General features: G+C 38.3%; 1 protein-coding gene and 1 non-coding gene across 2 annotated transcripts; both read left to right on the top strand.

Moving 5' to 3' along the window:
* The first annotated feature begins 389 nt into the window (after positions 1-389).
* On the top strand, positions 390-4,453 carry LOC104887235 (zinc finger protein CONSTANS-LIKE 2). Its single transcript, XM_010671829.4, has 4 exons — positions 390-969; positions 2,597-2,740; positions 3,255-3,404; positions 3,920-4,453. The coding sequence occupies exons 1-4, from the start codon at positions 454-456 to the stop codon at positions 4,037-4,039; spliced, it is 930 nt and encodes a 309-aa protein (XP_010670131.3). The 5' UTR covers positions 390-453; the 3' UTR covers positions 4,040-4,453.
* A 20,018-nt stretch (positions 4,454-24,471) lies between these two features.
* On the top strand, positions 24,472-24,582 carry LOC125495277 (small nucleolar RNA R71). Its single transcript, XR_007271916.1, has one exon. It is a non-coding gene; the product is annotated as a small nucleolar RNA R71 (small nucleolar RNA).
* Positions 24,583-24,874: the final 292 nt, after the last annotated feature.

The following is a 24,874-nucleotide window of genomic DNA, read 5'->3' as shown; positions in this document are numbered from 1 at the left end:
AGATAGACAGAAGCCCTATTCCTCCTTTCATTCTTCTTTAATTGCAATATTTTTCTTACTTGAAAGTTTCATATTAATTGTAACGTTTTTACTTTTTTAATTTCTCTACATTATTGCTCTCCTATTACATGAATCCTACTTTTATCTATATGTATCTTTCTTTTTTACATGACTTTCTTAATAAATGCGATGATAAAATATGTTGCAATAATAATGGAACAAAAGAAGTATAAATGTGGAGAAAATGAGTGAAAAAAAAAGTAGTACCTCTTTACGTGCGAAAGAGTTTTGTTTGTTTAACCAAGTACATCACCAAAAAGAGCAGTCATTCTCTTATCCTCTTTACCGCATATATACTATGCACTAGGCAGCTAGAGTCCCACAATTTCCATACTAGGGCAATGCAACTTGCACAAATATGCTTAACTCTATATATACATAGTTTCCAGAACAATGCTTGAACATGCACATATACAGCCCAGACCAATAATAAAATCTGTCCTTATCGTAGCATTTTCTTTCTCCTCAATGGCTTCAACTCTCTCATCAATCTTCTCTTCAGACAGCAAATACTACCCTCAATCTAATGATACTTTTATTGCACCAGAAGAAGTAAATCAATCAAATGACAACCATAATATGCTTAATGGTCTTGGAATGTGGCTAGGCCAAGAAGATTATTACTTTCCATTTTCCAACAATTTTGGACCTTTTGAAAACTTGCCTCTCTCAGAATGTACTAATAACATCGATTGTCATTCATCCACTTCTAACTCCATAATGGAAGTTCCAACCTTTGGCACGACGTCGTCAGCGTTCGACGACAACAACAGTCATAGCACAGGCTACACCCATTTATCAGTTACAGGCAGTACTACTTACAATGAATTAGAAGGCAATGCTTACAGTACGTTACAAAATTATGTCCCAAGTTCCAACAATTATGCTGCTACTCTTCCTGAGTGTTGGGTATGTATGTCTTTCTATTTGTCATTAATATGGTTTTGATACATATATCATATATGTAGTGCTAAAGGTTAACAGTGAACATTGAGATTAAGAATTCAGTAAACTAAAAACTATGCATAATTAAGAAAAAAAAAAAAAAACTACTTAGATTACAAATTTATAGAAATCAAAGTAAATAAAAAGAAATGAAAACTTATACAACAATCAACAATCTATTCTAGTATAAAGCTGAAAAACGAGTACAAAGAAAAAAAGAGGAAGAGGAAGTTCATAAATCTAACCTAGAAGTTGGATCTTAGATCTAAGCAGGTCGAGGCTTTGAGAAGGGGAGAAGGGGGATGGACTATGGGGAGAGAGAGAGAGAGAGAGAGAGAGAGAGGAGTGAGGCGTGGTGCTGGTGCCTTGTGACTCCGAGTTGTGAGAGTTCAATTTTTCCTAGGAATTTTGTTCCCGACCTTTTAAGATCATTTACTATAAAAAAGACCACGAGTTTAATATTTAAGGTAATGTAAACTGGTCGTTCCCTCCTAATTTAGTATTAATTTCTTTTTGCTGACGTACTAATTTAGTTGGTTTTGTTAAAGTTGTTCTACTTTCCGCAAAATATAGGGTTAATTGTGTAATGTAAATTGTGAAAATTATATAATATGATTATAAAAAATTCTTACTTTTTTTAGCCGTCATTAAGATTCGACTCTATAAGGAAGTACAATAGATTTTCAGCTTCCTTTACTTGAAAGAGAGTTTAAATTATCTACCTAAGAATAAAGAGTTGTAGGTGACGACCTAGTGGTGTTGGCGACTTGGCGTCACCTTTAATTCGATCTAGAGATCATGGTTTTCAGTCTCATCTATTGTAAGTGTGATCCCTAATTTCCTCCCTATTTACAAGAAAATCCACCTTACCTACCTAAAATAAGAATGTAGAAGCATCGTAAAGGACACATATGGCAACGCAACACTCTTCCCAGTACTACTGAAAAAAGGGAACATATGATGAATTAGATCCAATCAAAAAATATTATAACTTATTGTCAATGATTAGTAGATAGCTAGTTGTTGAGTTCGGGCATTACCCCCATGTTTTTCTAAACAGGTCACATGGCATGTCATGACATGTACAAATAAAGAGAAATAGTTTTGTAATAAATTGATGGCATTTTCAGAGGATCAAAAACTTCATAAACGACAAGTATTTTTTGTCAGTTGAAATGAAATTTGCCACTTACATAGCGCCATGCAAATATGTGAAAGATTTAGTGATATGCGGCGATCTCCAATACTCTCCAAATATTTAAATAATTGTACATAATATTCTCAATAAATTATTAATACCATGAAATCATGAATACTTGTGGTTTGATTTTTTAAGGGAAACCAACTTTGAACAAGTATATATGTGAGCTATTCTAGAGACATTTTAGTATTTAATTAAACTTTACACTGTTACACATTAAAGTATACATATGAAAGAAAAAAGAAAGTACAATTTGTGAAATGGTACAATAAAAAATGATTATTAAACGATTAAAATGCAGGCATACAACTAGAATTAATGTCCCCCTCCAAAAAAAGTGAAGAATTAGTGATGAAATGATCTTTAAGGGTCTGATTAATTGATGATCAGGGATTTCAAAGTCACGCGACCGAAAGTTCTGGATCAGAGAACAGTAGTACTAAAGTGCGAAAATATTCGGCTGAAGAAAAAAAGGATAGGATTCTTCGATATCTTAAGAAGAGAAACCAAAGAAACTTCCGCAAAACTATTAAGGTAATGCCGTAATATATATTGTTATCTTATGATATACTTCCATTGTCTTATAAAGTACTCTCTATTTTGGTCATATTTGATAAATGGCTTTTTCATTGGTTTTTGGCTTTTGACTTTTCAATTTGGTCAAATAACAAAAAAAGTGTTTGGTAATTGGCTTTTTGGTTGGCTTTAAAGTCAAAATGAAAAAGCTGTCTGGAGCAGATTTTTGGATTGACTTTTGACTTATTGGCCCAAAAACTCTCTAATAAACAACCAACAACCACAATTAATTTTGCAAAATACTTTTTCAAACAGCTGACTTAAACAGACAGCCTAAAAAGCCAATACATACAACCAATGCTTCCAGCCAGTCAAACAAGCCAACTAAACCAGCCAACAACCAACAACTGATTGCCAAACAACCCCAATCATATGCAAGTTTACTTTAATATAATTATTACTACAGGATATGTGCGTAAGTAACAAATTTCCAATCATATGCTAACCAATATATGCTTCATCTACTCAACAGTATGTCTGTCGTAAAACCTTGGCCGATCGGAGGGTTCGAATTCGGGGTCGATTTGCCAAAAATCAAGAAGAACAATCACCCACAAGTTACAACCATTTTATTACCCAAGAAAATGGTGTACCATTACCATTTCATAATGCTGGGAGTAAGGTTAGTTTTCAACTAACTTTTAATATTAACAAATATAAATAAATTCATGAAATACGCTTGGACATTTATTAAAGAAAAGAGGAAAAATATACTCTCACCTTTTCAAGATCGTATTGTGTATCTCAAAGGTATATAAAAAATTCACTATATATTCTTGATGACTATCTAACAAAAGAAATGTCACTAATTAACATGTTAAACAATTGACCAGAATTTCAACTTTAACTACTCACTTTATTTGCTTCTGTGACCCTTTCCACCAATATCAACAAATTATAGGTTTCCAGTTTTGCTAGTAGAATTAATTAAAAACAATTTGATATTTTTTTTTTGTTAGAGTACTAATAGTAGATTGTTAAAAACTTCCGATACATATTGCAATTTTTGAAATGGTGAATAACTTGAACACTCTTTCAAAACTCAAGGTCACATCCAAAAACTTCAAAATAAACTTTTAATTGTTTTCCTATGAACTTGTATTTGTTGAAGTTGTAAAAGTGGATATTACCATGCAGAGCGAAAATTATGGTGAAATCAACGAAGAATGGCTGCAAGAAGCAATGTCAAGCCTACTATATGTGCCTTACATCAATAGTTGGCATCCTGATCGACCTACTTTGTTTCTGAGTAACTAGACAATATTATTTGTTGTACTAATGCTCTATACATGTTCAAGGGAAAAAAGGAAAGAAAAATTTACTACACGATTTTATCGATCTAATTATCAGTCTGGTAGGTTGTATATAATTGTGGTAATCGTAATGGTTTTATGTATAATATTGTAACAAAGATTATTGTCGCGGGTAGGAGATGCCACTCAAGTATGCGGTTTCTTTTCCTCTTTAGATTTTTATTACCAAGCATTAGATATTATAGTAAGAGTTAGCTAGGTGGTCTCATAAGAAGCACATATTCTTAGGAGTAGCTAGAGTTGCAATATGTACCATTGAAATATATTTTTCTCACCAATATAACGCATTTAATCATTATTACTATTATTATCATTGTTACTATTTGATGTTGTTTTTTTACCAAACCGATATTCAGATAATTATTACTTTATGTAATAAAGTGGAACATTTCAATTTTTGACACATAATAAAAACAAGGTGTCTATATTAACAAAAACAAAATATTTATTAAAAGAAGTTGTTACGCTTAGTTTGACTGAGAAATACTATTTTCTAGTTTTAGCATATATATAAATTGTGTATTTGAAGTTTTTTCTCTCTCTAAAACCCTAGCCTCCCCTCTCCTTTTCTCTCTCTAAAACCCTAGCCTCCCTTACCCCTTCTTCATCAATTAGGGGGCTGCCATGGATGTTTTCATCCATGATAAGCCCCTTTTTCCCTTTTATTTTCAGTTTTTAGTTCATTTTCTTGTTTTGTTCAATAAATTAGTATCTCGTTATGAGATTTTCTCAAACCCTTTTATGGGGTTTTCAGTTTCTATTTTGGAAATCTCCTTCTCCCATATGGGAGTTGTGAGTATGGTTCTTTTATTTTTAGGTATGAGAAATTATTCTCATTTGTTGAAGTTCGAGACTCAACATGAAGAATTAGGGTTTCACAACTTCTGTAAAATTATGGAAGACTATTGGAGTACGTTCATCCCAAAATTTCCGCATCTGCAGATCGTATGCCGAACCAGAGCGAACTCACAGATTGCATTGCTTCAGATGAAGATTTTTATTAAGGCAAAATTAAGTCAAATCTGCGATGTTTACATTTCTAGGGTGATATGTATTTCTATTAGAATTTTATATTTTTCAGAAATGACTTGTAAGTGCCGTTTGGCGAAATTTTAATGAAATCCCTTTTCTTTCAAAAAAAAAAATTATATATATAAATTGTGTAATATCTTGAAACTCTAAACTTGTTTAATTGAGTAATTAAGAAAGTTAAAATTTTGTTTAATAATAAATATCAATTAAATAAGCATATTATGGATTTTGCATTACTAAATTAACTAAAATTTATGAAGTAGGCTAATAACTTTACGAAAAATATCTATTAATGAGTTGGGTTAACAACAATATGTAACAAGAATTTTGTTATAACTAAAAACAGAAAGGGGAAATATAAAGCAAAATAAATTGGAGAAATCTCCCAAGTTTTCCCGCGCAACCCCTCCTCTTTCCCCCTATACCCCACCGCTCATATGCTTCCTTCTCTCCTTTTTTCCCCCTACTCTAGCTTCCCTTATGTGAATCACCACTCACCATCTATCCACATCCATTTTTGTCTCCAAATTTTTGTATAAATGCTCAGTAAAATCGAGTTTTCAAACCACAATAAGAAAAATCTGAAGTTTCACCTCTCAAACTCTCCTCTCTTGGCACCACCACCTGTGCACCACATTTTGGTGAGACCTCTCCAATCACCAGTCAGCTCGCCATCGACTCTATGCAGCACACACAACCCATCATGGCCACATCACTATAGAGAATAAACGTTTGATGAGAATTACTAACAAGAGAGGTGGCTATATATAGCCTTTACAAGAGCAGTAAACTAAGCAGTAAGGATATTACAGATTATGCTAGCTAAGAGAGAAGATTACATAATAAAATAAAGATAACAAGGATAGCTTTACATGTATACAAAGATTACAAATAATATAGTGAATCAGTAGAGATCATGTAGATATGATAGTATCATCACTATCATGATCTCCGATACGCCCCCGCGAGATGGACGATCGTTGAGCGAGACCAATCTTGGTAAGAAGGAGATAGAACCGAGCCTTGGGTAACGCTTTTGTGAGAACGTCAGCAAGTTGGTCTTCACCTGAGATATGTTGAACATATATAGTGCCAAGTTGAACCTGCTCGCGGACAAAATAAAAAGCAAGTGCAAGATGTTTCATGCGTGAGTGAAAAATAGGGCGAGCTGAGTAGTGTGTAGCGCCTAAATTATCACAGTAGATAGCAGGTTTGTGAGGGAGACTATAGCCAAGTTCAGTAAGCAAAGAACGAAGAGATAGAACTTCAGCGGTGGTGTCGGCAACGGCACGAAATTCAGCTTCTGTGGATGAACGTGCTAAAGCACGTTGCTTTTTAGAGCTCCATGATATGGGATTTTTGCCAAGGTAGACAACATAACCTGTGGTGGATACATAATCATCCTTGTCACCAGCCCAGTCAGCATCGGTGAAGGCATGAAGTTGCATTGGTGAGCTGCGATGAAGTTGAATACCTGCATGAAGAGTGCCACGTAAATAGCGTAGAAGACGCTTAAGAGCGAGCCAATGAATGTCAGTAGGTGTTTGCATGTATTGGGCTAATTTATTCACGGCATAGGCAACGTCAGGACGGGTTAGAGAAAGATATTGTAAACTTCCAACTAGAGCACGGTAATCAGTATGATTGGAAATAGGAGTCCCATGGGAATGGAGGAGAGGTGGGTGAGTAGCCATAGGCGTAGAGACCGGTTTGCAATCATCCATGTGATACTTATGTAAAAGGTCAGAGATGTATTTTGTTTGGTTTAAAAATAGGCCATGAGCATTAGGAATTACTTCCACACCAAGAAAGTAGGAAAGAGCACCGAGATCTTTTAATGAAAAACGAGCAGCGAGAGTAGAGATGAAAGCATTGAGATGAGTAGGAGATGGCCCCGTGATTATGATGTCATCAACATAGACTAGAAGATAGAAAGTATGAGTACCATGTTGATAGATAAATAGAGAAGGATCGGTAATAGAGTTACGAAAGCCATAAAAGAAGAAAGTTTTTAAGTTCAAGATACCAAGCTCTAGGAGCTTGTTTTAAACCGTAAATGGCTTTGGTGAGTTTGCATACATGAGTGGGATGTTGGGGATCAATGTAGCCAGGGGGTTGAACCATAAAGACGGTTTCGGTTAGATGACCTTGTAAGAAGGCGTTGTTGATATCAAGTTGTCGGAGAGACCATCCGTGGCTAATGGCTAGAGAGAGAATAATGCGAACGGTTGTGGGTCGAATGACGGGACTAAAGGTTTCGGAGTAATCAACTCCGGGTCGCTGGTGAAAGCCTTTAGCAACGAGGCGAGCTTTGTATTGTTTAAGAGTACCATCAGGATTATACTTGAGGCGAAAAACCCATTTACAACCTAAAAAGTTGTAGGAAGGATTCGAAGGAACTAGTTGCCATGTAGCATTGCGAATGAGGGCATTGTATTCATCTAACATGGCAGCACGCCAGTTAGGATCTTTGAGGGCTTGTTTGACAGTGGTGGGAGGTAGTTGCGGATTGGAGAGGGTTACAAGTTGAGCATATTTCGGATTCGGTTTGCGGATGTTGTTAGTGAGCCGAGTGGTGATGGTGCGGGTAGGGGGAGGTGGTGGAGGAGACGTGTGAGGAGATGGATGGGCATTTGTAGATGGTGAAGGAGAGGGGGGTGGGCTAGGCAGGATGTTGCGACTGGGAGAGGATGAAGAAGATGACATGGTGGGTGTAGAGAAGGGGGAGAGCCGTGTAGGAGAGGTGGGGTGGGAATGAGGCTGTTGGATGGATGGAGTGACAGGAAGTTGGAGAGTGCACCATTGGTCAGTAGAGAGAGAGGTTGAGAGTGAAGGTGTGGCGCAAAGAGAGGGAAAAGGGAATTGGTTCTCAACAAATTTAACGTGACGTGAGGTGTAAGTTTTGAAAGTATGAGGATCCAAACAATAGTAGGCACTTTGTGTGGGAGAGTAACCCACAAATATGCATGGGATAGAACGTGGTTCCATTTTATGAGAAGTGTAAGGACGAAGCCATGGATAGCATAAACAACTAAAGCTCCGAAGTTTGGTGTAGTTAGGGTCTTTGTGAAAAAGAGTTTGATAGGGGGATTTATTTTGTAATGTAGGAGTAGGAAGGCGGTTTATAAGATATGTAGCGGTAGTAAAGGCATAAGGCCAAAGAGAGAGGGGTAGGTGTGCATGAGAAAGGAGAGTAAGGCCAGTTTCAACAATATGACGGTGACGACGTTCAGCATATCCATTGTGTTCGGGAGTGTGAGGTGGAGAAGTGAGATGGGAAATGCCGTCATTTAGGAGATTAGGAGTGAGTTTGAGGTATTCTCCACCATTGTCGGAGAAGAGTTGAAGTATGGGTCTGTTAAAATATTTTTCAACAAGGCTACGAAAACGGTGAAAAGTAGAAGCAGTGTCAGATTTTCTTTTGAGAGGATATAGCCATAGATATTTGGTAAAGTGATCAACAAATATAACATAATACTTGAAATGATCATGAGAGAGAACGGGAGCGGTCCATACATCAGAGAAAACAAGTTCTAAGGGAGCATTGGACGTAAGAGTAGAGTGGGAAAAGGGGAGTTTATGACTTTTATTGATGTTGCACGAATTACATGAGGAAATAGATGGAATAGATAAAGAAAATTGACTACTAATTACTTTTAAAATATTAGTAGAGGGATGACCGAGACGATGATGCCATGCTTGGGAGGAAGATGCAATAGTGGCGTGTAAAGATGGAGGTGGGAACCATTCATAGATGCCGACTTTAAGTGTGCCTTGGAGGAGAGTTTGCTTCGTCAAGAGATCCTTAACAAAGAAAGAAGAGGATAAGAATTCAACATATGCATTGTTATCTTTGCAAAATTGAGATATAGATAAAATATTACGAGAAATAGTGGGAACATGAAGAACATTATTAAAATGAAAAGAGTGAGTTGAGATAGAGAGAGAGAAAGAACCAATGTTAGCAATAGGAAGGGTAGAGCCATCGCCAATGATTAGATCATCGCACCCATCATAGGGAGTATGAAGAGAGAGGTTAGTGAGATCATTAGTAATATGGTGGGTGGCGCCACTATCCATGAGCCAGGAGGAGGAACGGGTGTTGGAAGTGATGGCCGTATGGGCTTGGGGAGAGCGAGAAGGTTGTTGTTTGGAGGTGGGGTGAGCAAAAGGTGTTGGAGAAGGGGAAACAATATGTGGGAAAAGTTGTTTGAAGATGGAACATTGAGAGACAACATGCCCAACTTGTCGGCACCATTGACATTTACCCTTAAAAGGGTTGGGTGTGCGAGGCGAGTTGGAGGTGGGCTGGCGTGGTTGGTGGGCCGAGGGAGTAGGGTGATGGAAAGGTGGACGGTGGGGAGTGGAGTGAGAAGAGGAACGGTGGTTGGAGGGGTGGTATGCGGCGTGAACCGTGGCTGGAAAGGTGGTGGGAGGAATGATTTTGTTAAGTTCAGTTTCATGTTGGATAAGTTTTTCATGAAGGGCTTCAAAGGTTATTGGGTTGTCACGGGCACGAACGGCATCAATAATGGGTTTGTAAGAATCGGGATCAAGTCCCTTAAGAATTTGAGCAATGATATCTTCATGGTCCATAGGTTTTCCCATAAGAGCAAGGTGAGAGGTACATGCTTTAATTGATTGCATATACTCGGTGATGGTTTGAGTAGTTTTGGTTATGGATGATAGGCGGTCTTTGATTTGGAGTAGATGACCACGAGAGGGGTTGGCATAAGTGGTAGCTAGAATAGTCCAAGCTTCATGGGAAGTCTGAGCATGAACTATGAGGGGAGCTAAGGTGGGAGTGAGGGTGCCAATAAGAGCACCAAGAATAAGTTTATCTTGGCGTTGCCAAGAGATGAAGGCGGGGTTTGGCGTGGTGGTGGAGGCAGTGGTGAGAGTTGGGGCTGGAGCAGGATAAGTACCATCAACATATTTGAGAAGATCGTAGCCAAAAAGAATAGAGTGAACTTGGGTTTTCCATGAAAGATAATTTTGGGAGGTGAGTTTAATACAGTTGGTGAAGTTAACAAGGACAAAGGGGTGGGATGGGTCAGTAGTATTGGGAATACTAGAGTCTGCCATGATAACAAGGGAGGTGGGAAAAAAAAAATTGATCAAGGCTGTGATACCATATAGAGAATAAACGTTTGATGAGAATTATTAACAAGAGAGGTGGCTATATATAGCCTTTACAAGAGCAGTAAACTAAGCAGTAAGGATATTACAGATTATGCTAGCTAAGAGAGAAGATTACATAATAAAATAAAGATAACAAGGATAGCTTTACATGTATACAAAGATTACAAATAATATAGTGAATCAGTAGAGATCATGTAGATATGATAGTATCATCACTATCATGATCTCCGATAATCACTGCTCCCATTTTCCTTCGCTCTCCCCTCTTCTTCGTTTGCTCTGTCCCTGCTCCGGTTCGCTGCTGCATTTGTGTCGCACCAGTGCACCATCAGTAGCTCGCGTTACCGCGACAGTTTGTCGTCTCGCTTCTCAGTCACACTGGAGCTCGCCAGCCCCGTCGGAGCTTGCCGAGCATCTTCCCGCGTGATTTGCATGTCTTGCTTACTCTTGACTAAATCGTGAGCAGAGGTATTTCATTAGCAAAACTAAAATGTGGGTGATAAAAGCAATAAACGACGACAATCATATAATATAATCAGAAAGGATGAGGAGTTAGCTCATGTGGTAGAGCACTCCCCTCTGATCCTTGAGGTCAGGGGTTCGATCCTTACCCTCAGCATTATGTTGGGGTATTTCCTTAGCATGCTTTGCATGCTTTACCAGCCAATGTGTTGGTAGTTCCTACAAGGGTAGTAGCCTTGGTAGGGGTTAGTCCTTGGGCTGACTTAATTTTCTAATAATAATAAAAAAAGTTATAATATAATCAGAAAAACATATAATAATATATATATAAAAAGATTTAGAATATAGAGTAAAATGATTTTAAATTAAAGGTCTACACTAGAAAGGGTCAACGAGATTAACAAACTTCGGGACGAGCAATCGTGAAGCCTAAAAATATGTTTGTATGAATGCTTTGAACGTGTTTGTGTTTGTGTTTGAAAGTATGAGTTTTGTAGAGAGGTTTTGTAATTCGTTGAGGTGTTCGTAAGGTATTCATCAAATTCAAAAGTGTGTTAATCTGAAAATCCGTTCTTAATCTGTACGGAAATTGATCTTATTTATAAGGAAAACGACACTGCCCCTCACGCGCCAGCTGTGTCTAGCACAGGATGACGCGTCACACGCATGACACGACATGCCCAGTAAAAAGCATCATGTGGTACGCGTCTTTACAAAGATAACAAAGAAAATCCGCGTCTCACGTAGAGAACTGCGCTTGACGTAGGACTCTGAATGAGTCAGAAATCCATGTGTCAAGTGCAGATTAGTGCACTAGCACAGGTGGACAGATATGTGCCTAAAGCACAGTTGTGCGCCTCGCGCAAGGCCATGCACCTGACTTTTGACGTGCCTTTGCAAGCTTTATTAAAAAAAATGTTTTAAAAGATTTATTTTATCCTTTAATTACGGATATCTGACTTTATGGGATAAAATCTGATTCTAACGATAAAAAATATCTTTTGAAAATATTTATTTACTAAATAAACACAATTAATTATCATTAAATAATTAATTGGGCTTTTCAAATAATTCGGCTCCAAATACAATTAATTATCATGAATAATTAATTATTGGCCTCTTGAGTGCCTTGCACCTGAGATGTGGCAGCCATGACGGAGGCCATATCAAAGGACTGGGAGGAAGAAGCTTTAGCCACCTAACTCACGAGAATGTGGTGGTCGGGCCTCGAAACCATCGGTACCCTCTGCATAGTGGTGGACTAAAGGTATAACATATCAGAGCAATCCTGAGGGTCGATATGGGAAGGAGGAACCTGTCATCGGTTATTACAATCAGCGGGTAGGTGGATCCAAATGAACCCATTGTTCATATAACAATAGGGTTCCACCCCCCCCCCCCCAAGCCAAATGCAACGGTTCCTTATAAAACGATGTAGAAATTTCATCTGTTGGGCTTTAAAATAGGACTTTAACACTTTTGGAAATGATTTTGAATGGCTTTTCAGACTACTCTTCCCTTGGGTCGGAGCTATTAAGACCACAGTATGTTTCATCATCGGATCCTTCAATGGGGAGACATGATTATGTGTCTACAAACCGTCTTGGTAGTAAGACGGGTAGTGGGGGTTAGGGCGAAAAAGGGGCTCCCCAATTGGGCCTTCACGAGGGTAAAATGCAGGGGGATAATAGAGGTGGTTAGGGTAAGGTGGATCATGTTCGGTATGGACATTGGCGAGATGAGTTTGCAAAATCATCCGAGCCACATTGTCTAAGTCGGTCTTAATACCGTCAAGGGTAGAAGTGACTGCACGGTGATTGGCCTCTTGAGTGCTCTACACCTGAGATGTGGCAGCCATGACAGAGTCCATATCAAAGTAATGGAAGGAAGAAGCTTTAGCCACCTAACTCACGAGAATTCGGTGGTCGGGGCTCAAAAGCCTCGGTACCCTCTTCATAGTGGTGGACTGATGGTACGACATAATTATGCAATCCTGAGGGTCAATATGGGAAGGAAGAACCCCCCCCCCCCATCGGTTATTGCAATCAGTGGGTGGGTGGTTACAAATGAACTCATTGTTTATACAACAATAGCCCCCGCACCAGCCAAATGCAACGGGTCCTCATAAAACGACGCATAAATTTATCTGTTAGGCTTTAAAATAGGACTTTAATACTTTTCGAAATGATTTGAATGGCTTTTCTGACTGCTCTTCCCTTAGGTCGGACCTATTAAGACCACGGTATGTTTCATCATCAGATCATTAATGGAGAGACATGATTATGTGTCTACAACCCGTCTTGGTAGTAAGAGTGGTAGTGGGGGTTAGGGTGAAAAAAAGGCTCCCCAATTGGCCCTTCACGAGGGTCAAATGCAGGGGGATAATAGGAGTGGTTAGGGTAATGTGGCTCATGTCCGATATGGACATTGGCGAGATGAGTTTGCCAAGCCACCTGAGCCACATGGTCTAAGTCAGTCTGAATACCATCAAGGGTAGCAGCGACTGCACGATGATTTAGCCTCTTGAGTGCCCTACACCTGAGATGTGGCAGCCATGATGGAGACCATATCAAAAGAATGTGAGGAAGAAGCTTTAGCCACCTAACTCATGAGAATGCGGTGGTCGGGCCTCGAAACCCTCGGTAGCCTCTCCATAGTGGTGGACTCAAGGTAAGACATATCCGAGCAATCCTAAGGGTCGATATGGGAAGGAGGAACCCTCCATCGGTTATTACAACCAGCGGGTGGGTGGTTCCAAATGAACTCATTGTTCATATAACAATATGGTTCCCTCCCCCCCCCCACACAAGCCAAATGCAACGGGTCCTCATAAAACGAAGCAGAAATTTCAACTGTTGTAAGGCCGCACCATCCAATGAGTTGGACTGGCCATCAGAAGACACACTTTCTTCTAAGCGGGCCAGTGTGGTATCCGATTTTTTAATGTCTTAATTAACAGTCTGAATCCCACGAAAGTCTCTGATTAGACTATGAGTTTTAGAAAACTTTGAAGTCGCCACCCTATTAATATATGAATATCGACAGATTTATTTAATAATTCATTTTAAAATCAATTTCAAGAAATATAATTTAAAACGATGATGACTTAATATGGATAAGGTGTTTTTGAAAATTGAACGTTTGCAACTCGTCTCCTCTCCCGTTCCAAAGAACGGGCTTTTATTATATGCGTTATTTTCCACTTTAAAGTAATCAGGGATATTAAAAAGAAAGAAAATCAAATATTCTGCACATATATGCATCAACCATTTTTATTTAGGATCAATATATCATTTTTACATGGTAGGTTTGAGCATCGAAGTTGCACTACATACAAATCATTGTGGGATTGGAATCCACTCATGGGTCAAAACCATCATAGTTCGATCTATGTCTAATCCTAAATGGCCAATTCCACTAAGGAAGAAAAGGAAGCAGATTATAAATAACTCACCTTTAGAATTAAACAAATCCATTATAAAATGGGATAATCACCCCGATTAGTGATTGAAATGGGATTCAAATAATTACCCTAATCAGTGACTTAAAATGAAGGATTAAGATAATCACCTTAATTTGTGATTAAAGGGAGGAAATATAATCACCTCAATTAGTAATCAAAATAAAGATTAGGAAATAATCACCCTAATTAGTGACTAAATATGATGAAAGGTTTAAGATAAACATCCTAATTAGTGATTAATCAAGGTTTAAGATAATCAACCTAATTAGTGATTACATAAAATTTTAAGATAATTACTCAAATCAATGATTAAACAAAATTTTAAGATATCACCCTAATTAGTGATTAAATATAAAGAAAGTAATCACCTTAATTAGTGATTGAATGGGAGTTGAAATAATCACCTTAACAGTAGTGGAAAAAACCTTATCTGTCACTTAGTAACCGATTCGGCTTTTGTAAAGTCGCATCCGAAAATCAAGATAAAAAATGGGAGGGAAAGTTTGGAAAACAATCTGATGCGGTTCTTTTATGGAACACATCAGATTTTATAATCGCGGTTTTCTAAATCTGATCCACTTCACAAGACCGGATCAGACTTTCGTTATTTTTCTAAAAAAAATGCGTGGCTCAGTCTCTTGCGTGGCCAATTTTCTTTAGGCCCATTTCATCCTATTTAAAAAAAACGTGTGGGCCTCTATCACTCAAATCCCAGCCTCACAACCTCTGCTCTCCCACCCTCTTCCCTCTCTCCTCTCTTCGTCCTCTAATCTTCCTAACCCTTAACCAAACTACTAAATCCCTAACTCCCCATTCTCTTCCCTGCCACCAATCTCTCCTCCCATGAAACCCTAACTCCCTCTCTCAAACGCCTACTCTCACTTTCCTCATTCATCCTCCCCTCCCCTTTTCTTCGATCTACATTATTGTTTCCTCGTCCCCTCTCAATTCCTTGTCCTTTCTTCGTCCCCTCTCAATTGCTCGTCGCTTCTTCGTCGTTTCCGGCAAGTCCTTGGAAGAAAGGCTGCGCAAACCACCATGATTTTATCTTTTTACAATTTTGTCGACCGCAAACTGCCACGAACCATTCATTTTTGGCGAACGAAGCTGTGCAAGTGAAGCGAACTAATTTTCTTCATTCCCTCTATTTTCGTCGTTTCCGACAAGTCTTTTAGTGAACTTTTAGGGTTCTTTGCGTCAATTTTTAGCATTTGAATTATTCTTTTCTTTTTATGATTTTGCGATTTTTATTTTGCTCTCTAATAGGGTTTTTAGTTAGATCTAGTTTTTTTTTTTTTTTTTTTTTTTTGCAATTTTCGTTCATTTTCTGTAAATTATGTTTTTAGTTAGATCTAGTTGGTTTATTTTTTTTGTAATTTTCGTTCAGTTTATGTAATTTACGTTTTTTTTAGTTAGATTTTGTCTTTTCTTAAATTTTCTTTAATTTTCATTTTTGGTTCTGAAATTCCAGACTTTGAGTCATTTTTTTTCGTTTTCTTGTTAATTTTGGTTTTTTCCATTGTTGAACTGGAAATTTTGGTTATATATGTATATGTTTTTTTGGAAGCTGGAAGTGAGGTAAATTGGTATGTATTGTTATTGAAAATTTAATGGCTTTTAATTAACATTTTCGTAACAAATGAAAACATTTTTTAATGGACCTTGAATTGATCACTTTATTAACATTTTCATAACAAAATAATATGGAGATGTTTTATGCACAACTTTACTTGAATTTTTTATGAAAACACATTTTTGGTGATGAACAATAATTTGATTAAGAAAAATCACATAAACGCATTGTTTCCTAAGAGTCTCTCCATTAGAGTTGACTATTCTAGGTGGGGTGAAATTAGGTTGGGGACCTATTAGGGCTTCCACATACCCAAATCACTCCAAAATTAAAAAATTGATAAGAAGAAACAAAGAAAAAGTTAGTAGCTAATTTAGAACGATTAAGAATAAAAATAAGAACATAAACTTTACCTTGCTAGCTCAATGATGTACTTTCTTTTAGCAAAGTTTTCTACTTTGTTTTGTTTTATTTTCTTAGTTTCTAAGTTTACTTAATTGTTAATTAATTTTTTTTTTTTGTGTTTTTTTTTGATGAACTTCTTTTTACTAATTACTTTCCTAACTTTTTCTTCAATGAGATTTTTCTTAGAGGATGAAAGTAGAGAAGATGAGAGTATATTGAAATCATGGGAAGTTACGTTGTGTGGCAAAATGTTGATTGAAGTGGTTTTTGTGAGTGAGAAGTTGTTGGTTTGAGTGAGAAGTTGTTAGTGAGTGAGACGTTCTTTGTCTTTAATGAAAATAAAGGGGGGTACTTATAGGAAAATCAAGTGATGAATTAGGGTTTCAAAGAAGTAGAAAATCAAATTTTCAACCCAAAAGAATCTGATTTTTCCCCTCCTAAATCACCCTATTGACATCACTCTAATAGCCTCACTCTAAAGACATCATCGAATTTCTATAAAAACGCAAATACTCTTAGTCTTTTTGGATTTTCTCATCAATGAGGCAAAAGAAAATTTTCAGAAAACATTCTTCCTAAAATACATCCTAATACGTAGAAATGCATCAAAAAACATGAAAAAACAAACTGAATGGATCGCTGGGCCAAATGCAGGAGCCTAACGTTAGGCAAAGCTCCATGCGCTAGGCGCATTGCTCTGCGTCTGGCGTAGGGCACTGTTGTGCGCTAGGCGCACAATCATGCTTCTGGCGCATGGTCATGTGCGTGGCGCACAACTGGAATCCGCCGGAAAATATCTATATTCTTGCCTCTTACACATGGGATTTGATTCCTATTCTCACTCATTTTCATGATTATTATTTCTTAACCAATTGGTAAAGGATGTGATTTGTGAGTAACAAATATATTTATATTCTTTATTCAATGAACAATGACTTGAGCATCAAAAAAACTGATTCCCGTCCGTTAGAAGAGAGGATTAAAATTTCGGCGCCCTTTCGCGACTCATTTTTCAAATTTTCGAAAAACTAACTTTAAATATCTAACGAACGTTCGTCAGATTATTAAAGATGAACATAATTCGTGAACAAATTATTTTATTGAAATCGGTGGTGGTAGTCGTTGACTACGATTTTCGAATAATTAATATCTAAACCGCAATTGTGTGCCGAACACGTAAAAAATGAATAAACATACGACAGAGTGAAACTGTCCCGAGACGAAACGTTCCCCTTCCGGGGGGCGTTCTCCACGACGTACGACTGTTCTCATGATTTTATTTCTTTTTATAAAAGCTTTACTAAGACATTTTATATATAACAGGGGTTCAAATTTTGGTGTCTACATCCAAGTCTTCGTCCAACTCGAGGTAAAACCCTAGCCGGGTGATCATTCCACCACAAACAAGCTCTCCAGATACTGTGGTACCCCCACCCCTCGAATTTCTTCCATTCGATTAAGGAGGAGAGCTGCAAAATTAATTTAGGCTCCAAGGTGGGCCACATCAATGGCCAGCCAGAGAACCAAAAGATCTCAATTCCTTTCTCAATTTCCCTACTTCATGCTTAGCAAAGATAGTATAAACCAACATCCTATAAAAGTAGCGGAAAACGGGATGGATGATCTCAGAAGCTTTGGACGAGTTTGTCCGAAACCGTGTGGAGCAATTAGTTATCTTGTCCCACCACTCCTGCTCATTGTACCCCTGCCAAAACTGTCCTAAGGGGGCTTCACTAGGTGCATTAGAATCCATCCCAAATCAATCACAGACCTCGCATCCTAAATCAGGGTTTCAAGGAAGTAGAAAATCAATTTTTTTAACCTAAAAAAAATATGATTTTTCCCATCCCACACACCCTAATGACATCACTCTAACGGCCTCACCCTAATGACTTCATCAAATTTCTTTGGAAACACAAATATTCTTATTCTTTTTGGATTTTCTCATAAATGAACCAAAATAAAATTTTCATAAAATATTCTTCCTAAAATACATCCTATTACGTAGAAATGCTTCAAAAACGTGAAAAGCAAAACTGATTGGATCGCTGCGCCAAACACAGGAGCCATCGCTAGGCACAATTCCGTGCATTAGGCGCATGGCTCTGCATCTAGCACATGGTCATGTGCCTGGCGCATAACTTGAATCCGCTGGAAAAAATCTTGATCCTTCTTCGCACTCTTTTCATAATCTTATTCCTTAACTAATGGATAAAAGATGGGATTTATGGGTAAAGAAGATATTCTTATTCTTTATTGAATGAACAGTCACTTGACCATCAAGAAAACTGGTTCCCGTCAGTTTGGAGAGACGATTAAAATTTCGGCTCCCAATCCCGACTCGTTTTTCAGATTTTCGAAAAAATAACTTGAAATAACTAATACACATTCGTCAGATTATTAAAGATGAACATGAAAAACTAACTTGAAATAACTAACGAACATTCGGCAGATTATTAAAGACGAACATGATTTGTCAATAAATCATTTTATTAAAATCGGTGGTGGTAGTAGTTGACTACGATTTTTGGAAAATTATATATTCTAAATCGCGATTGTGTGACGACAGAATGAAACTCGTGTTTCGAGACGAAACGATTTGAAAAAAGATTTCTTTCCAAGCGAGGGAAGAACAAAGGGTGCACCCTTTTCAATGGCATAATTTAATACCCTTGATAAGCAAATCACCTAACTAATAAACACACAAAACAAACCTAAAAAGAAAATTGACCAGCAAACAAATCCCACAATCAATAGTAACAAAGTTTCTAACAATCAAGATCATATATTTACTCCAAATTTTCAACAAGACTCACAAATTTATTCAAACCACACATTCAACAATCCAAGCAACATATTCACCAATATTTTCTAAGCAAGTCACTTCAATAGTGCAATATAGTTCACAAAAATCCAATAAATAAATATAGTTCCACGAAGAACACAAGATTACACTAGTTCAACTCAACACAAAATCACAAATTTCGGCAAAAATTCATGAATAACCTAAGATTAGAAAAAAAACAAGCATGCAATCAATAAGAAAACAACTTGTAGTCTTAATAACAAGATTATAAATGAAAAACAAGAGTCTGGAAAGAGATTACCAATTTGGAGATGAAAATCCCGAATTTCAAAACCCTAGAAACCCAAATCTTGCAAAAACCTCCAAATTGATGGACTTGAGTTATGTACAAATAAATAAGATGAAGTTTTCGGAGAGGAGGTGGTCGGAAATCGCTGGAAAGAGCAGGAGGTCGCTGTATCTTTAGAGAGAGGAGTGAGACAAATTGAGTGAGGGAGGAGAGAGATTCGAAGAATATGAGAGAAAAAATCTTGATTGCGAAAAAAGTAACACGAATCGTGTTTCTTACCCCACTCGGGGTTTGTTGCGGGCGCACAGTGCACATTTGTTTTTCGAAAATTTTGTATGTTGCGGGTGCACCACACTTGCTGCCAATTCTGGAATTTTGCGTGCACACCTCTTAAGGGGTGCGGGTGCACCGTTCAAAATTTCTGAAATTCTTTTTGAACGGTGCGTGCGCACCAAACTCACTGCCAGCTCTTGAATTTTGCAGGCATATTGGTGCGGGCACGACGTTTAAAAATTTTAAATTTTTTTTTTGAACAGTGCGGGCGTACCATACTTACTGTCAAAAGAAAGCAGATTTGGTCTATTTGGTGCGGGCGCACCTCTTAGTGGTGCGGGCGCACCACACAGACTACCCAACTATTTTTTTTGTTTTTAACTTCGACTGCTCAAAGGAATCAAATCCTCTTAAGATCAATCTAGTTCTTATGGCTAACCGGTAAACAAAAATTAAGACTAAAAATAAAAATAGAAAAGGAAAAGACGAAGTGAAACGGGTTGCCTCCCATGTAGCGCTTGTTTCAAGTCATTAGCTTGACTAAAAGGGTATATGCTTCAAGGGGTACGCTCGGGTGAGTGAAGGATCAAACAACCAACAGAATCAATGGTTTAATTATCGTGGTAGAGCTACAATCTTTGAATGTTCACCGAAAATGGACCATTCTCGCCAAAAATCTCGCTGGCTCCATAAGGTGTAGTTTTCGACACTTGGAAGGGCCACACCACTTGGATGTTAATTTTCCGCGGAAGAGTTTAAGCCTTGACTTAAATAACAAGACTTTGTCTCCAACCCGGAATTCTCTTTCTTTAATCGGGTGGTCGTGCCATTTCTTTGTTTACTCCTTGTACAATCTCGAACTCAAGTACTGCATCAAACCGGAGTTCCTCAAGCTCAACTAGATTTTCCTTTCGAGCATCTCCAGCTAAATGAAGATCCATGTTGAGCTCTTTTATTCCCCACCAAGCTTTGTGCTCGAGCTCACCGGTAAATGACAAGTTTTGCCATACACGAGGCGGTAGGGTGTGGTACCTATAGGCATCTTGAAAGTCGTGCGAAGAGCCCAAAGAGCATCATCAAGGTTCAAGACCAATCCTTCCTTGTCTTATTTACCACTCTCTCAAGGACATTCTTCACTTCTCGGTTGAAAACTGCAACTTGGCCTTGGGTTTGGGGATGATAGGGAAGACCGACTTTGTGTTCACCCCATACTTCTTCCAAAGTGCCTCCAATTGCTTCGTGGCGAAGTGTGAACCACCATCACTTATCAGTACTCAGGGAACTCCAAATGTTGGGAAGATGATATTCTTAGTTACATAGTCAACCACAACAAGAATGTACATGTTAACCAAAGAAGGGACAAAAGGACCCATGAAGTCAATTCCCTATACATCAAAGAGCTCAACCTCGAGAATGTTTTGTTAAGGTATCTCATATCGTTTTGTAGTGCCACCACTCCTTTGACATATATCACAACTTAAAACAAACTCACGAGCATATTTTTCCAATGAAGGCCAAAACATACCATATTGGTGCACCTTAGAAACTGTTTTGCCTGCTCCACCATGCCCTCTACATGCCAAGGTATCACAATGATTTAACACCAAAATAATCTCATGATTAGGCACACATCTTCTAAAAATACCTTTGGAGTACTCCTTAAACAAGAGAGTGTCATCCCAATAGAACCTCGAAGCTTCCATGAAAATTTGCTTCCTTTGTTGAGAATTGAAACCATGAGGTTCAATCCCACAAGCTGTAGCTCGCAAAGTCGGCGAACCATGGAATCTCGTTATTCATAATGGCGAATAAAGCTTATTCTCTCAAATCTTCTTCGATATGGGTCTCATCATGATCCAAGACCTTCTCATCAAGTGGGAGACGAGAAAGATGATTACCTACCATATTTTTTGTCCCTTTTTCTCCTTCATTTCAAAAGCGAACTCTTGAAGAAGTAGCACCCACCTAATGAGCCGAGGCTTTGCATCCTTCTTACTCATTAAATACCGGACAACATAATAATCCGTATACACAATGGTCTTATTGCAGGTCAAGTAAGACTGGAATTTGTCAAAAGCAAAGAGTACAACCAACATCTCTTTCTCCATAGTTGCATAATTCCGTTATGCATCATCCAATGTCCCACTTGCATAGGCTATAACATGTAGCCTTCTTTCCTTATGTTGCCCAAGAACAACGCTAACTGCAAAATCACTAGCATCACACATTAATTTAAAAGGAAAGCTCCAATCTGGAGCTTGCACAATGGGGGCAGAAGTGAGGGCCTTTTTCAAAGTTTCAAAAGCCTTAATAAAAGACTCATTAAACTCAAAATCTACATCCTTTTGAAGTAGATTCGTTAATGATTTGGGTACTTGAGAAAAATATTTGATGAAAAAAACCCGCATGTGCAAGGACAACACGAACTCCCGTCAGCGAATTCGGTGGCGGAAGCTTCTCAATAACTGAAATCTTTGCCGGATCCACTTTAATGCCTTCCTCGAGCATAAAGTCACACTTCTCCCGATTCAGAACGAGGTTCGCTCGCTCTTGACACCTTTCTAATACACAATCAAGATTAACAATACATGTGTCAAAAGATGAGCCACACATACTAAATTCGTCTGTGAACACCTCAATACAAGAAAATTGATGTCATACACCTTTGGAAAGTAGATGAGGCATTACATAAACCTAAGGGCATCCTTCGATATGTGAATGTCCTATACATACAAGTAAAGGTAGTTTTCTGTAGGTCATCCGGATGAATATGGATTTGAAGAATCCAGAGTAACCGGCGAGAAAACAAAAGTGCGAATGTCTAGCAAGCCTTTCCAACATGTGATCAATAAACGAGAGAGAGAAATGGTCCTTGCAAGTGGAGTTGTTTAACTTCCTATAATCAATGCAAACCCTCCACCCGGTAACACTTCTAGTAGAAATAGTTTCTCCTTTCTCATTCTCATAATAGTCATGCTTCCTTTATTAGGAACAACGTGAATCGAGCTCACCCACTTGCTATCTGAGATAGCATAGATGATTCCCGCATCACGTAATTTCATAATATGTTTTTATCACAACTTCTTTGAGGTTGTGATTGAGCCTTCTCTGATGCTCTATGGATGAGGCATTACTATTAGTGAGAAGGATACAATGCATAGCAAGAGAAGGGTAGTGTCAAGACTCGAGTTGACAATAATAGGATAAGTACATGCATCATCAAGAAAAACATATTTTTGAGAGGAGGCAAGGGGTTTGAACTCTACCTTGGGACGAGGCTTAAAACACCTCTCTTTATCAATGGATGTAGCTAGAACCTCTAATGCTTCATCTTGTGTCTCCTCAATGGTAGTGTCAAGAAGCATGGAGAAATCCTTCACCTCTTCCATGTACAAGCTTGGGGCTTCAGTAAGAGAAGCGTACGACTCATCCCCGGTGTGCACCACTCTCTCAAAATCCTCTATCTCACTCTCCACTAGATTGATCAAGCAAAATCTCTCTATCACAAGTCTCTTCAAAGTTTTAGAGAACTCGAATACAACCCGCTCATTGGCTACCTCAACCGTGATTATATCATTTTCGTAATTTATCACGACATCCAATGTCTTTAGAGCCTCTTTTCTAAGAATCAGAGGAGTCTCCGGATTTTCCTCCATATCCATCACCACAAAATCACAAGGAACAAACACATGCCCACCTTGGATTGATTTGAAGGCTCTTCATCATATTGAGGAACTTGGTGAACTTGTCACTCAATTTTCTCTCCATAAATTGTTGAGGATAGGGAACTGGAGGCACATATATCTCAGTTGGTGGAGATGATGGTAATGGTGCTTTATTACCAACTTGGACTTGTGGCTCCTCTTTTTCCACATTCTCTCCTTTATCACCCTCCTCAACTTCAACTTCAACTTGAACTTCTTTCTCAACAGCTTCAACTTCTTTCTCAACAAATTCAAACTCTTCTTCCTTCTCTACCTCCTCATTAGGCATCTTGGGACCCTTACAACTTCTTCCGGACCTCAAATGGATGGCTTTGGCTTGATGGAGGTTGAGGTTAGGAATGGGTTGGCCCGAAAGTTGATTCGTGGGAGTAGATGGATTTTTCTCGGCTACTTGGGAAATTTTGGTTTCAATCATGTTGTTCTGGGCTTATAGCTCTTGAAACCTTTGTTCATGATTTCGGAGAATTTGGTTCATGGTTCGGAGTTGTTGGAGAATCTGGAAAGAGGTTGGATCAGGAGATTGAGTGGGTTCGGGATTTTGCCTTGGGAAGCGGAGGGTTTGAGGGAGCTTTTTGGGCATTGGCTCTTTGATGCGGAGTTTAGTAAACATTAGACCCTCGTGAGGATGAACCACCTTGATTGTAGTTTTTGTTATACCCTTACACATACCCTTGGCGTTGAGCTTGGTTGTACCCTTGTTGAGGTTGATTCCATCCTTGTTGAGGTTGGTTGAAGCCTTGATTGTAGCTTTGTTGAGATTATTTCCAACCTCCTTGTTGATTGCTTCAATACCCTTGGTTTCCTTGATAACCATAACCTCCAGAATTTATTGTTGTGACATGCTCGAAATGAGTACCTCCACAATAAAAACTAACATAATTAGTATCTCCACAAATATCAAGAAAAATAATTTACATGTGGTGGATTAGATGATGCAAGGTTGATCTTGGAGAGATTTTTGTGAAGTCGATCCATCTTAGCTCAAATATGATCCATGGGATCCAATTCAAACTTACCACCCTTCTTAGGTTGAGCACTACATCTTCTTCCTCCACCCATGAATAATTCTTAATCACTTCTTCAATTGTAGACTCAAGTTGATCTTGCGGGATCTTAGAAAGTTCACCTTCCGCTCCAGCATCAAGGTTGTCATGTGACATAGGATCAAGGCCATCATAGAAGAACTGCATGAGTAAATTTTTGTTGAACTTATGGTGAGGGCATGAATGGATCATCTCCTTGAACCGCTCCCATGCTTCCACAAGTGTCCCATACATCACTCTCTTGCTCAAATGAGGAGATTTTCCTCCTTATGTCTTTTGTCTTCCACTCAGGGAAAAAATTTCTTCATAAAAGCCAATGCGACTTCCTCCCAAGTAGTGAGGGAATTAGCAGGTAAGCTCTCGAGCCATGATTTTGCTTTTTCCGATAAGAGAAGGCATGAACAAATGCATCTTAATGTAGTATGGAAAGACGTCATTTGTGGTTATCATGGAACATATCTCAAGAAACCTGTCAAGATGGAAAAGAGGGTCTTCATCCGACCCTTGACAAAATTGTTCTGCCTTCACCATCCGAGTGAATTGAGGATGAATGCTGAAATTAGTAG

The sequence above is a fragment of the Beta vulgaris genome, chromosome 2, assembly GCF_026745355.1.
Source record: "Beta vulgaris subsp. vulgaris cultivar EL10 chromosome 2, EL10.2, whole genome shotgun sequence".
NCBI lineage: Eukaryota > Viridiplantae > Streptophyta > Magnoliopsida > Caryophyllales > Amaranthaceae > Beta > Beta vulgaris.
The sequence above is the reverse complement of the archived record's forward strand: the minus strand, read 5'-3'. Positions and strand labels throughout refer to the sequence as shown.

Coding starts and splice junctions, on each gene's coding strand:
- LOC104887235 (XM_010671829.4), top strand. CDS start 454: ATGCTTGAACATGCACATATACAGCCCAGACCAATAATAAAATCTGTC. Junction 970..2,596: donor CTACTCTTCCTGAGTGTTGG/GTATGTATGTCT, acceptor ATTGATGATCAG/GGATTTCAAAGTCACGCGAC. Junction 2,741..3,254: donor ACTTCCGCAAAACTATTAAG/GTAATGCCGTAA, acceptor TCTACTCAACAG/TATGTCTGTCGTAAAACCTT.